At 41.4% G+C, this 18,359-nt stretch overlaps 1 protein-coding gene across 1 annotated transcript; it reads left to right on the plus strand.

Moving 5' to 3' along the window:
* The first annotated feature begins 1,008 nt into the window (after positions 1 to 1,008).
* Positions 1,009 to 10,248, plus strand: NDUFV3 (NADH:ubiquinone oxidoreductase subunit V3). The gene is made up of 4 exons (XM_062599256.1): positions 1,009 to 1,110; positions 1,637 to 1,730; positions 5,522 to 6,490; positions 9,982 to 10,248. The coding sequence occupies exons 1-4, from the start codon at positions 1,063 to 1,065 to the stop codon at positions 10,146 to 10,148; spliced, it is 1,278 nt and encodes a 425-aa protein (XP_062455240.1). The 5' UTR covers positions 1,009 to 1,062; the 3' UTR covers positions 10,149 to 10,248.
* Positions 10,249 to 18,359: the final 8,111 nt, after the last annotated feature.

Genomic DNA, 18,359 nt, shown 5'->3' on the forward strand with positions numbered 1-18,359 from the left:
AAACGGGGCAGTTTCACCGGCGACGGCCAGGAGTGTGCCGCGAGAGGACTGTATTTATTTCTGAGTAAAAATACGGGGCCGGGTTTTTACGGAGATGGGCACAATGCTATCAGGAAGCTACCTCTATCTCCAGAAAGTGAAGGTGATTACAGCACACGTGCAGTATTGTAGGAAAAATAAACCCACTGTGATTGAAAACAGCCAAAGTCTGCTAAGGTGGATGCAAAAACGCTCAGCGTAATGCGAACCTTCCTGTTTAATTGTGTATTATGATTTTGGTTTAGCAGTCAAATCACCTCATCCAGTTCTTGGGTTTAAAAGAAGCTATGCTTTTATGGTCGATGCGACCTTTTTATTGCATCTTAACACGTTTTGAACACGAGGACAAATTGAAATCATTTTGAATAGTTGCATTACACATTATTACTCAGGGTATAATTGCAGGTAACAGATGGTATAAATGACCACGGTTAACTTGAAAATAGTGATCTATGTTAAAATATTGATCTGTTTTAAGCGTTTGAAGCGGTAATTTAGAAGTCCCAGCCAGAGTACTCAGAAGTAATGAACCAGCTTATTTTATTGCAGCCCTTGGTTATAAATAACTAGTGGAATAATTGTAAGTAAGTCTTAAAACCCTTACATAAAGGATAATATGTGCAGGGATGGAAAGAGAAACTTCAGGGGTGATGTACTTTATGCAACGCTGTTTACACTGTCCTCGGTGACTGAATAGGGAGCTCCTCCTCCGGTGCAGGAGAGAAGAGACGTTACTCACCTCACAAGGAGGGGAGCCCTTTCAGGCGCTGTTACCGTGTGTAACTGCCTCACGAAGCAGCAGTATTCCCTACGAGCTGGACAGGGCGAAGATTGCGCCCTCGCATGCCACGTTATTTTAGACAGTCACATCGCACACGCGGAGGGGAGGGCAGGGGAGGGAGCTGCCCGCCCTCAACATGGGCCCCGCCAGCGGCCGCCGCCGCAGGCACCAGGCGGAGGCGGATCCGGGCGCGGGGGCCCCGCCCGCCGGGAGGGCCGTGCTGCCTTGGGGCTGGCGCCAAGATGGCTGCTCCCTGGGTGCTGGGCTGCGGCCGGGCGGCGACCCGCCAGGTAACGGGCGGGGATGGCGCCCTTCCGCGGGGGGTGAGACGCAGAGAGGCACTTAGCGGCCGTCTCCCGCCGCCCCCGACCCGCTAAGGGTCGCCGGTAGCGGCGCTCTGCGGTTAGCCGGGCGGTGACCTTCTCCCCGCGCCCTTCCCCCGCCCGTTGCGCAGGTGCCGGCCGCCTCGCGCCCCGTCTCTAGCGGCGACGGTTGCGGGCGGGCTGCTACGCATGCGCGGAGCGCTTTAACGGTCACCCCCCCCCCCCACACCCGCTCAAGTCCCTTTTGACAACTGGTCGGCACCAGCTGCCTGTTCTGCGCATGCGCCGGGGGTTTGGCGGGGGGAGCGGGTGCGGGTAGCGTTGGTACCTGTGGGGCGACCCCCCTTTCCCTCTCGCCCTCCCCCTTAGCCTCGGTTTTGTCCCGCTCTGCTTTTTATACCCAGATCAGGGGGGAAACGGTTTGGTTGGGGGCAGGCGGCCGCGTCGCCGCGCGCGCTGGAAGGTGAGCGTTTGCCGTCGCGTGTCTCCGCAGGCGCTGCGGCGGGAGGCCCGGGCGCTCCGAGGCGCAGCCCCCTCGGCGCCGCTCTGCACCAAGCCCGGCGGCTCTCGGACACGGCCCGAAACGCGTAAGCCCTTCATTTCCTCCCGGTCAGAGGCCGTGGGCAAAGGGAAGCGTGTTGGCAAGCGTTCCTAGCAGAACCTAATTTTCTGATATTAAACTGCTAGGTGGCTAGCTGACTTTCCAGTTCAGCTTACAGGCTTTAGGAGGATTTTCCGTGCCCTCTAAATGACATACAGAGCTGGAAAGTCTTTCTGCCTGTTGAGCATAAAGACTGCCAGACCTGAGGGTGTTTATCTGGTAGCTTTGATTACAGTTAAATAAGCAAAAGGAGCTTAGACTCTCTCAAAGCTGTACTGTATGGCTGTGTGAACAGCTGTGAACAGCTTCTAAGCAAACCAGTAAAATAAAAGCTCATCACCGCGAATGGTGATTTCTGTTCCAACATGACTGCGCAGTAATGCTGTGAAAACTAAAGATCTAGTGGAAATGGTCTTTGTGGAATATCTTTATATTTGTAGGCACACTGTAAGCTTGCCATTTTTTTTCTGTTTACCTGCACCTTAATATGCCAGCTGCTTTGATCCCTCCAGACTTAAGGAGGGGTCATTGTTATACTTGTCCCAATAGAAGGTAGCTATGCAAGTTGCCTGAAGTTTGATGACGATGAGTGTGGCACATTGCCTTTTTATAATGAGGAGCAAAACTTAGTTTCAAGTGTCAGGTGATTACCTTTTGAAATGTTTGGATCACCTGGGTCGAAAGGCAGCCCATTTGACAGAGAGAGAGACAAAGGCAGTTGCAAGATATTCATATCTGCTCCAGGCAGCAAAGCTCAGAAGCTGCAGAAAAGTACCACGGCCCTGTTGGATTAAATTTAGCTGTGGTGCTCTTGGACCCCATAGATTTGCAATAGATTTGCAAGCTCACCTGGGTTTGGATTTTAAAGTACATACAAAGTTTAGGGGTACTTGAACCACTTCTGTCCCTGACCAAGGCCAAAATATGAATATATATTTTAAAAGAGGATGTAATGTGCAAAATGGTGTTTGTAAATAGAGGCTCACTGATTCAAAGATTAAGATTCTTATCCCAAATTAGAGATCCAGGTGCTTAAAGAGCAGAGCCCTATGGGTCCATATGTAGGAGTAACAGGACTTACTGACAGCTATTGAAAAGATCTCTGAAAGAGTGGTTGAATGCAAACTTTGCATTCTAATGTTAACTTCTTAAATATCAAGGCAAATAAAAGCTTGTGTGTTCCATTGAGAAAACTTTTGCTGCATAGAGTGGTATAAGCCTGACTGAATAACATGATCATTGTTATAGTTTATTTTATGCATTATTTTGAGGCATGGTTGAGGTAAAATATCAAGCACACTACTTAAGCACCAATTTCTAGATTTTTTGCTAAGTAGTTTCATATGTCAAAAGAGCTCTCTTCCTTCTCCCTCTGCAAATGATTAAGGTTTGTTAAGCTATAAGATGCAGCCAGATTTTTTTCAAATTCTAGCTAAAGTAGTGTATGAAAGTTCTCTTTGCTTTGATAAAGTGATCATGTTTCCCAATGAAATCAATGATGGGGAATAATTTCTGGTTGCCGCTTTTCTGAACGTGAAAACATTTTAAAGGCATCTCAGTAATGATACCAGTGTTACAACCATATTCTAAGTTGCATCTGGAAATAGTATTCCTATTACTGATTTGGATGTGTTGTTCTTTTGGCAGAGTCAGTTCAGTTTTGTAATAGCCAAATACAAACCAGGTAGTACAAAGCTTGAAATATTGCAATTGAAAAAAACCTGCAGTACAGAATGCGGCCATTCTTTTTGATTTAAGTGTCCAGTTAAAGTGCCTGTTTCAGTAATATTAGAATTTCCACTTAAAAGCTGGAAAATGTATCTTTTTCACATACCCAAACACTATTTTTTAGAGTATTTTTAGCAATATCTACTATTAATGCTCAAATTGAATGTTTTCTGCCTTTCTGGGTTCTTAAGGTGTCTTTGCATTAATACTTCTTCAGCTTTTGTTCATTTTTCACTGGTCTTTCTTCTCTTTGGGCATTCTTGCACGAGCTCGGCCTTCCTGTGCGCTTCTTTTAAGAACTCTGATTCAGTGCTGAGTAATGTTTCCTCAAATATTAATTTCTGCAGGCTGCTTTCTTTGGCTGTGCCAGTCTCTGCAGGAAGTTGGGCTTCCTTTGGAGGTGACTGTCATCCCCATACTCCTCCCCAATTAATATAGTAGCAAAAGAAGGGGGAAGGGGCAGGTCAAAGATGCTGTTTCTCAAAAATTCAAGTTGCCAGTGATTTGCAGTGTGTTACTTCTGACTAAGTCAGAAGTTCCCAACATCTGCCAAACTCATTCCTTAATGGGGCAGAGTATAGAGGTGTTTGCCTCTTGCTCTAACAGTACTTTTTAAAATTTGCAGTTTTCAATGTTGCTGCTCTATTTTGCTCTTATGCTATAGACTTTTGTTCTCTGGCCCCAATATTTGAACTTATAGTCTGGTGGAGAAAAGTAAGTGCCTGAAATCCTTCAAAAGTATTACCTGCATAGTAAACTAATGTATTTTTCATTGTTTTTTGTGTTAAGAACTCTGTATTTCTTTCTTAAGTACTTCATTTTTAACTTCACAACTCTGACTCTTCTGTGATGTTTTCATTTGGACATTGGTAAAGACTTGCTTCTATTCAGAATTACTTATAGTAACTTCTTAGGCTATATAAGATATTACTATAAAATATCAATGAAGGGGAAAAACTAATTGCCTTGTGAAATAGATCTAGGCTTCCAAATTGTGCAGGTATAGTTCTGCCTTATAGAATGAAAATCTATTGAATTACTCTGGAAGTGGCACCACTCCTTATGAGGGTTGGCTTTGCTGGGGCGAAGTTCAGTGGTGACGTATCTTCTTAATATGCTCCCAGTCCTTTTTGTCCTCCTGTCTTCTCTAATGACATTATTCACCATTGATCAGCCTCTACTATTGAGGATATCTATAAGCATGTGCATCCAAGGGGCATCTGATACTCTGTGAAAGGGTTTGGAAGTTGCTGCTTCTCTTTACCTATAGCTCCTTGTCTAGAGAATTTGTCTTAATGAAAGTATCCATGAGGGAGAAGAAATAAAGGCAGGCTACTGTGCAACATGAGGAAATCTTCCAAGACTTCTTGATGAATGGATCTCAAAGCAGAAATACAAAGTGGAGATCCTGAAGACCAGAGAAGATAGGGTCTTAGGGAAATTACATTAAACTGTTAGATGATTCAGTTGATAAATCTTGTGGACATGCGAACAGGTAATACTTTTGTGTATAACATCAGGTGTCTCTTACTCTAGCACTTGCCTCTTGGGAGTCATCCCTTCCTGTCACTTACAAGGATAACTACTGCAAGAGGCTGGCTGTTGCTGTTGTGGCTGTTTGCTAGGTCTTCTGCTTTGCTGGCTTGTTCACAGACTTTAAAACATCTTTGTAGCAGCATATGTGAAGAGGTTATCTTATTGTTCACCTGGGACAGGAAGATGTTTGTAAATCAGTTCCAGTGCTGCAGAATTGAGTCACAGAGGAAAAGAGCTCTCAAAAGGAGTCTGGCAAAGCAAGGAATGAAAGCCATATCTCATGAGTGTCAGCATCGCAGCAGCAAAGGGTGCTCAATGCTAACTAGAGCTCTATATTTTTTAAAAAATATCTCTGCAGAAATGTAGCTGTTTCATAATACCTGTATTTAGTATACTAAATTTTCAGTTTGTTTTTTGTACCAGATCATGTCAGAAAGTTAAAATTGTATGACTGAGAACACTAATAGGGATGTCAAATATGATGATGATAATCCTCTTTATGCCATTTCCTAGATGTAGTGGCACCACAGGGAAGCACCAAACTGCTAGCCACCAGAGCAACAGTTGAAATTCCTAAAATGTTGTCTTCTAGCTCTCCCCCAGCATCTGCAAACAAAGGTGTGACCGTATCTAGTACTAAACTGAAGGAAGCTTCAGAAACTTCTGTTGAAGATCTGAGGATGTTCATGTCAAGAAAAACTGTGGTTGCATTTCCTCAGCGAGTAATTCTTTCCTCCCTTGAGGAGGAAAAGCTCCCTGCAACAGAAGGAGGCTTAAGGAAAGAGTTAGCTGAGGAAGAAACATCTTCATCCAGCTCAGATTCAGATTCTAGCTCAGATTCTGAAGAAGACAAAGATGATGATAATGATCCAGAAGTTGCCATTAAAACCAGAGTAGAGTTTCCAAGACGAGATTCTATCTTTTCTGAGAATGTAACAGTAAAGGTGTCAATGCTACCGAAAGAGAACTTGGCCCAGAAACACCACAAAGAATATGTAGCTAAGAAGAAGCCATACAGAGCAGAAACTGATCTTGACCCTATCAAGCAGGTCAAGTTTTCTAAAACATCAATCAATCGTAAAACATTAAAATCCAAAGCAAGAGACCCTAACATAAAAACAACTCCAAAAGAAGCAGATCAGCAGAAGCTGGTCTCAGAATCCCACGTGGAAGAAAGTCGAGACCTGACAGATGTCACTCTTAAATCTAGTTATTTGGGAGAAAAGTCCATTGGAACCCAAGCAGCAGCTACTCCGTTGAAAGCTCTGTCAATGACTCAGGAAGACAAAAAGGAAAAAATGATATCCAGAGAAAAAGAGAAAAAATTAAAAGAGGTACAGGAGTCTGAAGTAGAAGAAATAACTGCTCCTAAACTACAGGAGGAGACTTCTGAAAGCACAATGTTGGTGACACACGCTACAGCAAAGGAGGAGATTGTTCATGAAGCAGGAGTTCGAGCTGGAGAAGGAAGCACAATAGAGGGTACAGCTTTAAATTGTTTGAACTATATTGACTCATCTGAGCTAAGGTTTAACTTTCCTTAAAGAGTGACCAAAATCATCTATGTTTTTGATTCTTTAGATCTTTATACCAGAGCTACCAGTGTAGCCTTGGTCTCTGGAAGAGAAATTCTTGTCTGTTGCTCCTTGTTCTAAGAACTGTGTAATATGCAGTTCCCAGTTATGTGGGAAGCAGTCTTCATTTCGTTGTATCTTATTTCACAAACTAGTAATTATTTATCAAATGAAAACAGAATTGTTTCTATTCTGAAATAATTTGAGATTTTTTTGTTGAAAATTCTTTTGAATTGTATTGAAGACATCCAGTAATCTCTGCCAAATCTTGATATTTGTTTTCTTGAGATTGATGTATTGTGAGTGAGTCATATATTGAAGCAGCAGAAAGTTGACTTCGTAACACAGTTTTTGCAGTCAGTTAGGGAGAATATGGTTGTATATCTTAGGGGAAAGCATCATGGTCTGTATAATTGTCTCCTTAGCTATATTTCCCACCTTCTTAGTTATAACCACTCCTATTAGCTTATGGTTGGGGACAGAAATAGTCCTGCGCAAGCCCTCTGCCAGCATTCCTACCGCTCTTGTTCTGTGTATTTCAACAGTAAGTGCCTCTCTCTCCTGATCTGTGGTGACTTACCATGCTTGACTCCCACCTTAGGCAGCATACCATTTTCAAGACTACTGTTCTTGTTGCTTTCTTGAATTAAAGATTTTGCCTGCTTGGAACTAAAGGCAACAAAATTGTAAAGCTGTTTGGATATCACTCTTTAAGTGTCTAATCAGGTTAAGTGACAAATAATCACTTATGCACATCAATTTCCAGGATACAGTGAGGAGTCAAAGAGCTGCCTTCTGTTTTAAAGGTTTAGTCAGTTCATAATTTTGTCTGTTTTAGAGTTGGAAACCAACCTTACCTTCCTCCTTGACCCCAACTCAAATGGTAAAATGCATCACTGTTTACAAGTATCCATTTATTTATACCTCCTTATGGCCAACAGAGCAAGTTTTCAAAATAAATTGGGAAATGGTATTTGTGGTTATTTACAGATGATGCTTTTCTCCCTGGCATTCACAGTGGTGCTCTAGATGCTCAAGCATTAGTGTTTTTTCTACACTGGAGTGATACTAAGACCAAAAGAATGAGTTCAGTTAGCCTGCAGTATGAGAAAGGGAGAGAGGACTTGCTCTTAAAATGTGCTGATGATTCAAGGTGAGGATTATGACACTTTGTAAGTCTGTGAAACAGCAGCTGCTATTCTGATACTGTAAATCCAGAATAAGATTAATCCTATGCAATACATTTTTCCAGCAGATTTATGTTGATCAGACAACTGTGCCGCAGACTGATCATGAGCATAACCACATTAGCAAAACCTTTTAGGTAGATCCAGCTATGCCAAAAAGAGCATTTTTGCTGTTGAGCTTGTGTTGCTCTATGGAGATGGTAAGGCTGTGACAGTAGGAACGTCTCCATTGGGTGTGTGCTACACCCAGCGAGACGACTCTTGCTGCAGTGGTTGTAGGGGAGGAGAGAGAGTCAGTACAGGCAAGGTCACACCCCTCTACTGCCAGCACAATGTCTGGGTAGCAAAGAGTGAAACCTAGTGGTACTCCTTGTTCAGCAGCTTCACTGGCATCTTTGGCAGTATCTTGTTCTGCCTTCCTTTTTAAGGCCTTTTTGAGAACAACTACTGCTTTTCCATGTTTGATGTTCACCATTAACGATCTCTTCTGTATTCTGTACTTACATTCCTGTGTTACTTAGCTTATCTGAAAACTCTGCAGCAAATGTGCCAAAGACATAAAGGCAATTTTTCCCATTACAGACCTGAATGTTAAGGTGATATCATGCACTCTGTAGAGTAGGCTTACTAAGCAGTCAGCAAAAACTGAGTTTGTCTTTAACTGCTGAATAAGTAGCAAAATAGAAGCATGGTAACTCAGAAATATACTTCTGATTCATTTTTCAAGAACATCTTGTGAAATTCTTGCTCTTTAAGAGAGAAAGCACAGATGAATTGTGGTGTGTGAGGGGAATGAACTCGGATAAATTTTCCCATTGCAAAGCAAAGTACAATGAACTTGGGTAGTAAAAATTAGATTCCATCTGGTTTTCTTCCTGAGCATCTGTCTCTTAATTTCGAACAACTGTCTCTTGCAGGTTGAATGTTCGTTTTCCAATGCGTGCTTGTTCTTGAGGCTATTTGCAGCAGAGACTGCATCATCTGGTTGATATATGTGTAGTGGTGTCTCCTATGAGCTGTCTCAGTAGGAACTGAACAGTAGGCACAGGGATATTTCCTTTCATAGGTTCAACATGCCATTTTTTCCCAAAACCGTGGCTTATTATATTGCATTTTATAAATGAGTCTTGCTAAATGTTATGAATGCATCCTCTAAAACCAATAGTATTAAATTGCAACAATTATGGCATAATTAAAGGGAAATTCTAGTATTCTGTTGCTTGAGTTCTTGTATTTTTATTGCAGACTTGCATTACAAAAAGCTTCATAAGATCTAATAGAAATCACTACATACAAATTCATATGACAAGCTTTTTGCTATATAATTGCTATATTATTTTGTAATTTTATAACTGGGTATATGAGAATAAATTAATAGTAGAAATAAAGTTTTTTCCTTGCAATTTACATGGTAGTAAAGTCAGCCCATCACAGAAATCTTTTTATGTAAATGGTACTGCCTGAATTTGTGTAATATTCTGAAAATATAAGAATTTGTGATGGCTTTAATGTGAAATAAGAAGTTTTGAATAACTTTATCAGGATTATTCTCTTAGGAAGGATAGCTAATATAAAGTTTAGAAGATTGTATTAGAATGATTTTTTTAAAAAAGGAAGGGAAATTTTTCAAAGGCGCTCGATACATTGCTGTTCAGAACAACTACATTTGAAATTAAACTGTGCACATCTCAATAACTCCATTGCTTCTCCCCATGAAAAAATTCAATCTGTAAAGTACTTCTAATTGCTGTATCTTGTGATCTGAGAAGATGATATATCATTTGTACTGCTTCTTTGCCTCTCCTGGCTTGCTAAGAGTGTCACCTACTGTTTCAACCCCAGTGAAAACCAAGGCAACTACGAGAAAGGCAGGAAATGCAGAGCTGTTTCTTCAAAGTATAAATGAAATGCCCTGCCCTCTCCTCCCCCAGTGTTAGTTGTAGTTTTGATTTGAAAACCTGTGCTATGGTACATGGTTTGCACTGATTTCTGTTCCCCTGCTGCATACTGATGTGCTTCCTCAGGACCATGCAAGATACCAGCAGAATTTAGTAAACTTGTCCTTACATTATAGTTGCTGATCTTTTTTATTTTCTTCTTTTTTTTTAATGCTGGGATCTGTAAGTCCATAAAAGCTGACTCTGATTAAGAATATTGCTATCTGTTGTGGTATCCTTAAGAGTCACCAGTCACTGTTTGTTTGTTTTTTCAGAGACCACAACAGCTGCTCAGCCTGCTCCAGAGGAATTTGATAATTCTACCTACAAGAACCTTCAGCATCATGAATATGATATTTATACCTTTGTGGATTCTGATGTGATTCTCTCAAAATTCAGGCAACCTCAACCATCTTCTGGAAGACCATCACCAAGGCACTGAAAAAACACATTTAAAACAAATGTAAGGGCAGAATGATAAATTATTCCACTAGGCCGTGTTGCGTTCCTGCTTTAAAAATCAATAAATGTGTAGTAACTTATGCACATGCTTTTGAGCAGTTGTTCTTGGAGTCCTTCACTTGATTTTTGTGGATGAGTTGGAAATGAATCATTACTGAATAAAAATATCTTTTCTAATTCTCAATACATATTATGTGGTGATAGTTAGTTAAGATAGATAGTTCAGACTGTCCTGACTTTTCAGTGTCTCCAAACTTTTGATAATGACCATTCCTTCAGTACTGTGTCAAAGAAAATAATGGCTTTTGTGCATATATCTGTTAAATATTGCCACTATTTTAGCAGGTGAATGCAGTGAGCTGTACTCCTTATGCACATACATATTCCCAGCTCTGAATAAGTTGCATTTACTCTATATTTGAGTTTGAGACTAATTCACTGGTTGGAAACGGGGCAAGAAATACTTGTCCTCTGCAGCAACAGCATGCGCTTTGTGTTAGTAGATGAATATAAGTTTACGTAATGTGATTGAAACATCTCAATACCTCTGCTATTGTAAAGGAGGAACATAAGTTGGTTAATCATCTGTGGAGGGTTCTAGCATCAGAATTCTACAATAATTAAACTATTTAAAATGTAAGAGAGTCTCTAGTGGGTAATTCCTAATGAATTATGCTACATTGATTAGACTTTGAAGAATAACTTATTTCTATGGGTAGAATCAGTAAACATTATTTTGAAAATATGACAAAAAGCACTACTGTAAAATCAGCTTGTGCTAATTCTTAGCAGAACTACATTTCAGTTCCCACTTTTTTCACAATAAAGATTGCTGTCCTCCAGAAAATGTGAGAAATTAGACACTTCTCAATGTATAACTCCTCAGTGGTTACAGTTGGTCTCAGCAAATTTTGTATTTCCATCCTATTAGTAACAGTCTTTTGCCCACTGGGAAAACTGCCTTGATGACCACCAGCTGTTGTGGGTTTAGTTCCACTTTTGCTTCTTGTTCATTTTGGTTTTTTTGTTGTTAATTGGTCTTTGAGCAGTTGTACTTGCAACAAGCCCAGCATTTTCCATCACCTGTCTATCTTTCAAGCAGTGGAATATGCAAGATCAAAGGAAAAATGAAGTCAGCTTTAGTAGCCTGTCTGGATATTGGGCACAAATCCCTGTGCAATTAGTAGAACCGCTATTTTATACTGTAACTTGGTAAAAATGTGGTAAGAACGATCAAGAGGCCCATATCAATCTGCTGTTCAGAATTTTAAGTCAGAAACCCCTGACAAGCAATTTTTATTTGCCTGTAAAAAACAAAATAAATCTAAATACTTTAAAAAACGAGCAGAAAGGCATTTTGACGCAGCAGTGATACCATATACACTACATGTAAAAGGAAAGAAATCTGCTGTTACTGTTTAAAACATGAAAGAATAAGTAAATGGCTCTTCAAAATTAAGCCTCTGACACTTCTTTTATTAAGGGCCCACTGAAGGGCCACAGTAAAGTTTCTGTATTTTATCATTAACTGAGATTCAGTGCAGTAACATGAACCCTGTAGTTTTGATCTGTGCTGCTCTTGAAATGTTTTCCTAACTGTTCTGTAATTACAGAAGAAAGCTGTAAATTACCAGACGGAATCTAGACAGTAAAAGTGCATTCCATTAATATGCTTATGTATTTACTAAATCTACTCACAGTAGCTACAACTGTTAGCTGTTTGGAGTCAGAATTATTCACCTAATGAACTTTATATTTCTAGGGAGGGTTGATGTTATGAATGCTGAGTTAATCAACAAAGAATGAGTGGGTTGGAACAGACAGGCCTCTTGTTTTCAGTCAGATCCTACTGCCTCAGTTGCTGGATTTGCATCAGTATTCTATTCTGCATTAAGACCAGGCCTTTTGCTACCCTTATTTCCTGATTACAGAAAAAAAAATAAATGGCAAATGTCCTTGCTGTCTGGTACTTAAGTGTCTTGCAGTGATTTTTTTGCACCTTCTAAAATCAAGCTGGAATGCAAAGCCAAGTAACTTCATAGTTCTTCTAGCACCTATGCTGCTTAGTTTACCTACATGCTCTTTAGTAAGTCAGTTTGCCCTGGAAGGAGAAGGGAAGATGGTGTGAGGGAGGGCACGACACAGACTTTGTCCCACTGTAAGCTTCACTTCTACTTGAATATTTCAGATGTTACTGTATTTGAGTCATATGTTAACATTTAAATTTCAAGCAGGATACAATATGCTCAAGTTCTGTAACTTTACGGTAGTAATTGTGTCTTGCTGTACAAAACACTTGTCAGATATAGGAACCTTGTTCTAAAGAATTCATAATCCAGGATATTAACACAAGTCCTGGAAAAAATGTGGAAAAAAAGAAATTAGGTCTCAGCTTAGCTTAACCAATCTGATAGCCTTCTCTGATGGCATGACTGGCTGGGTATATGAGGGGAGAGCAGTGGACGTTGTGTACCTTGACTTCAGCAAGGCTTTTCGATGGCTCTGCTGCCATTCAGAGTTACCTGGACAGGCTGGAGAGTTGGGTGGAGAGGAACCTCCTGAGGTTCAACAAGGGCAAGTGCCAAGTTCTGCATCTAGGAAGAAATAACCCTAGGCACCAGTACAAGCTGGGTGCTGACCTTCTAGAGAGCAGCTGTGCAGAGAAAGACCTGGGAGTGCTGGTGGATGACAAGTTGACCGTGAGCCAGAAATGTACCCTTGTGGCCAAGAAAGCCACAAGGGTGGCTTGGGGTGCATTAGGAAGAGTGTTGCCAGCAGGTGGAGGGAGGTGATCCTGCCCCTCTCCTCAGCCCTGGGGAGGCCTCATCTCGAGTACTGTGTCCAGTTCTGGGTTCCCCAGGACAAGAGAGACATGGAGCTACTGGAGAGAGTCCAGCGTAGGGCTACGAGGATGATCCGAGGGCTGGAGCAGCTGCCCTATGAGGAACAGCTGCAAGAGCTGGGTCTCTTCAGCCTGGGGAAGAGAAGACTGAGGGGGGAGTTCTGGATGCTATGCAGACTCTTTTCAGTTGTCCCCTGTGACAGGACAAGAGGCAATGGGCAGAAATTGAAGCGCAGGAAGTTCCGCCTCGACGTGAGGGGGAATTTCTTCCCTGTGAGAGTGACGGAGCACTGGACCAGGTTGCCCAGAGAGGTTGTGAAGTCTCCTTCTCTGGAGATCTTCAAGGCCCACCTGGATGCAACCTTGTCTATCCTGCTCCAGGTGACCCTGCTGTGCAGGGAGGTTGGACTAGATGATCCCCAGAGGTCCCTTCCAACCTTACTGATTCTATGATTCTATGATTAGGTTATGTGAAAAGCACCTCTGTAGGAAAAGTGCAAATTTCAGAATTTGGGTTTTCAATGTTAATATTGTGTTATTGTGGGAGTACATGAAGATCTTGAAAGTGAAATGCACTAACATTTTATTAAAGGTGAAACCTTGGCTTTCCTCGTCCAAGGCAGTGGTTTTCAAACTTCTAAGTCTGTTGAATTTTTTCTAGTGTAGCAAACTTAAATTTCCTGCTACTAAAATTGCTTTTCATAATTTCCTTTCAATTAGGTCCTTCAGAAGAAATTTATGAACCTACAGGGTTCTGGACAGCAGTTGAAACCCACTAATCCAAGGTCCAAAAGTAGTAACGCAAGCAGAGTTTCTGCTGATCGCTTCAGTTATTGCAAAATCAAGATCTTTTTGGTCCTAGTGTAACCCAGTCAGTGTCAGACACTCATGGTAACCATTGCAATCCATAAGACCATCTTCAAGATTTATTTTAAATTTGTAAAACAAGACTTCTAACCGGGTGTACTTGCAGACAGTCCTGTGAAAGTGTGTTTCAACAACTGGAACACAATTGGCGTCTCTCATTCTAATTTCCTATAACCTATAAGCCATAAAAATACACCCTTAGTCTTGTTTCCTACAACACGAAATGCTATCATCTAAGCTACTTGCATAATTAATATATGAGTCTGCTTTTGTATGTGATGAAAAAATGGTGAGAATTTGTAAGTATATCTGAGGATGATGAACAGCTCTTCCTTTAGTTACTTGGGGAAATGAGAAAACAAGCTAAGAACAGTCATGAGACTGCTCAAGTTTGCTGAAGATACGTAGAAGATTTGGACTGCTCTGCATTATGCTGATTAGAATCCCACCAAAGCCCTTTTGTGAGCTTTGGGATTTCATAATCTCGTGACATTTGGGAGGAGGAGTAGGAAAAACTTGTGAGGGCAGCTACTGGACATGCTATTTGTCTGTCCTGGTTTTAGTTCCTGATGGATTCAATCAATGACTGCTCCTGTCCAGTGAGTGAGGGAGGAGAAAGCATGTTTACTGAAGGCTATAGTGTGGCATCATATTAGAATCATAGAAACTTAGGTGTGAAGAGACCTCTTGAGATTATCAACGTGCTGCTCATAGCAGGTCCAATTAGATCAGGTTGTTCTGGATGCTATCCAGCTGAATTTTGAATATCTGAGGATGGAGAGCCCACAGTCTCTCTGATTAATTTCTCTAGCATTTGAACATCTTTATGGGGGGAGGAACTTCCTCCTAATGCCTTTTTGGAGTTTTTGGTTTTGCAACTCTCATCCTCACTGTGAACCTCTGAGAAGTCTGCCTTTGTCTTCCCAATAACCTCTATCTTTTTTTGTGGTCACAGATCCCAGAACGGTCACAATACTCCAGATGTGGTTTCAGAAGTGGCAAATAGAGGGGAAGAATCACTTCACCTGACCTGCTTCCACATTTCTTGCTAATACAGCCTAGAATGCAGCTGGCCACCTTTGCAGGTTGACTTGCAGGGCTCCTGGGCCTCTTCTGCAAAGTTGCTTTCTATCTAGTCAGCCCGTACTCTGTTCTCTTCCATGGGCTTGTTCTGTCCAAGATACAGGACTTTGCACTTGCCTTTATTGAATTTCATCAGCCTGTTTCTCCAGCCTGCCAAGGGCAGCATGACTGGCAACCTGACCAGCAGAGCAACTGCTCCCCACAGTTTGATATTGTGCACGAATTTGATGAAGGTGCCTCCATCTCATTGCTGAAGTAATCAATATAGATGTTAAAATAGTACTAGCCACAGAATCACCCCTGAGAAGCACTGGTAGTAACTGGCTACTAGTCAGACTGTATTGTTGGTCACAATCCTCTGAGCTTGGCAGTCCAGCTAATTTTTCATCCACCTCATTGTCCGCTTATTGAGTCCATATCTCACTAATTTATCTATAAGGCTCCTGTAGGAGATGAGAAGAGTGGCCTGGCACTCTTCTGCTCAAAGATATTTGCCAGCTCCCTTAGCACTCTTAGATCCATCCTGCCCTCTTCTTTAGTGTAATGTCTGCCAGGTTGCTTACTTGGTCCCTGGCTATCCTCTGCTGTGGGTAATGCTTCAATGTGTAATATTGCTAAAAGGAAGCTTATGTTAATCTTCCTAATTTTTAGTGTGGATCCTTCCAGAGTGAATTGGAAGGAATCTCGGAGACTTACATTTCTCAAGATGCTACACAACAACAGTTGTGTGGGGCCAGATTTGGGTCCTTGCTTTGTCCTGCTGTAAAAACAAACAAACAAACAAAACCCCAAACCACATCTTGGAATGTTTCTTGGCCTCAGCTGTTTACTGTCAGTCTGTGATTTACAAGCCTCCTATGCGATTTTGTGTTGTATGCTATTGTTTGCCTGAAGAGTTAGACAAAAGGAGACGACGCACTCAGAGTATTACAGGCACATCAGTACAGGTTACCTCAAACTTTTGAGTGATTGACTTTACAAGCATCATGTTAATGAGGCTTTTTCTTTTGATCTTTTTGTTGTTGTTTTAATTTTATTCTTTAAGATAAACTCTCCTAAGCTCTGGATGATTTCAATTAAGCTCTTAAGAGTCTAAACAAAATTTCCTGACAGGTTTCTGAACTGTCCTTTTCCTTTCTTGTGCTTCTATTTCATGGAATTGGAAATATATATTTATATTGGTGTATGTATTTTATCTTGAGTGTTCATCTCAGGATGATACAACTCCCTATACAGTCTGTTTACCTTTTTTTAGAGCTCCCTCATTGTTCTTTTTTTGGCTACACACATTTAATAACATTTGGAAATTCATACCCACCTCTGAAAGTTTTGCAACACATGGCAGCTTTGAGAGAGAAAACAAGGTGTTAATGAATAGTTGGGGATATAAGTTCAAGCATATGTGTTTAGGATAATGAAATAGCCCCGAAAATTTGGATCAATGTATGGAGCCAGTGGGTTAGCTCTCAAAATGTCTTTTGGGCTGCCCTGTGCTTTCAACTATCTTTTAACTGCAAAATAGATTAACAGAAGCATGGTTCTGTAAATCATTCATTGTAGCCTCACAGAATACAGCCTACATGCATGTTAACTTCTAATACACGCAGAATCCATGCCATGCACGTTAGTCAAGATTAATGTTTACGGTTCTTAGCAGTCACCTTTTTTGTCTCCCCAGCCTGACATGAACTTCAGGTGGCAGTGCTCCTCTCCAAATCTGAGCGCTTTGTAGACAGTTCCTGAAGCAGTTTATATCCAGTAACATAAAAACTACCTAACTAAGATTATTTGCGCTTTCTGGTTTTGTTGGTTGGGTTCTGTAATTTGTCTTCTGTTTGTCTGTCGTATCTCTCCCCACAGTTAAAAGGTGCTCTTGGTATTCCATTCTGCCGTTTGCACGGTGGAGATGCGCATGGTTTTTAGTATCCATGACAGTGTTTATATAGCACTGGAGAGGGAACGTGCAAGCCACCACACAACTTGAGCAAGGCAAATGCTGATGTTCTGTATCAAAGAAGGGAACAATAGTTACTTTTCCCTGAAGGCCTGGAAAGGGGCTTGAAAGAGTCATGCTTTCATTTCTCATTTCCATGCACTCATTTGCCTAAAAGCATTTACTTTGCTTAATTTAAATTAAAATCAGGCAGGTTAGGCCATTCTAAGCTGTACTGATGTTTTACAAACTTTCCTAGAATATTCCTGAAAGTGCACTAACTTCAGTTGTTTGAGGACAGGGAGAAATGAGGGGAGGGAGAAAGAAACTCAGAATATAGAAAACAGAAGGATAATGTAGAAATTGAGAGCGAGGATGGTATTGGATTGGCTCTGGATTCATCTGTGAGCTGTAACCCAGGCTGTCTGCATAACCTTTGGCAAGTCGCATAGTTTTTTGTCTCTCGACCTCATTTTATAGTTGATGAGTTAATGGCCCCAACTTTCTCCTTGTACATCACGTCCAGTTAGAGAACAAGTCAGGAAGAAAAAAATAAGTAGTAAACAATAAAAAAGCTTTTTCTTACATCTTCCATGTTAAGCACACGTATCGTCTAGAAGTGCTGAGCTGGCTCTGGTTCTCCCAGGAGATGCAACAGTTATTAACACCACGACAAAAACTTCACATAGTCTGCACAGAAATGCCAGCACTTCTAAAATCACATTCAGGCAATGGCAAGGACATTTAGCTACAAAAAAAAATGCTTTACAACTGTTCCAAATACTTACTAGTGGAAGACTGTTAACAGACGGGAAAAAATGGGGAGGTATCCAAAACCAGCAATCCACCCTGGTGAGAAATCCAGCTGCTGGGAAGCGGAGTGGTGCTGGAATTCATACCAGGTTGTTGTCTCTGGACACTAGTCAATGGACGCCACCTTTTATATCACCCTCCCATCAGCAAGGAGGATTCAGGTTTTTTTAAGCACTTTTTCTCTTGGCTGCAGGGTAAGAGGAAGGAGCTTTCTTCTCTCAAGTCCTCGCTGAAGAACCTTTTCATAGTCGCTGTGCAGGGGAGGAACATCACTCCTCTAGCCCATTCCTGCCTCCTGGGGATCGCTGTCGGCCAGAGGAAAATCCACAAGTCCCCACTTCCTCCCGCTGCTTAGCTCCTGGTGTATGCTTGCTTACCGCTGGGCCCCGAACTGCTTATTTTCATAGTCTTCCTCCTCTATGAATAACTTTGGGATTTGCCTCTAGAATTAATTAATGCTTTCTTAGGCACAATGTTGGGAACGCAGCATGTTTCAACATCTCAGGGAAGACCCCCAGCCCCCCAAATTTGAGAGGACTATAAAAAGAGAGAACAACAGAAAAAATAATGAGGAGCACTCTCCTCGATGACAGTAGTACTTGTATGATTGTGGGTTTTTGAGATTTTGCACAATGCTTTGAGGAAAGGGGATG

Source organism: Rhea pennata, chromosome 1 (assembly GCF_028389875.1).
Source record: "Rhea pennata isolate bPtePen1 chromosome 1, bPtePen1.pri, whole genome shotgun sequence".
NCBI classification, from domain to species: domain Eukaryota; kingdom Metazoa; phylum Chordata; class Aves; order Rheiformes; family Rheidae; genus Rhea; species Rhea pennata.

Bases quoted from the DNA above. Each gene is read 5' to 3' on its own strand.
- NDUFV3 (XM_062599256.1), top strand. From the start codon at position 1,063: ATGGCTGCTCCCTGGGTGCTGGGCTGCGGCCGGGCGGCGACCCGCCAG. The intron at 1,111-1,636 runs GTAACGGGCGGG...GTGTCTCCGCAG, and splicing joins GCCGGGCGGCGACCCGCCAG to GCGCTGCGGCGGGAGGCCCG. The intron at 6,491-9,981 runs GTACAGCTTTAA...TTGTTTTTTCAG, and splicing joins AGAAGGAAGCACAATAGAGG to AGACCACAACAGCTGCTCAG.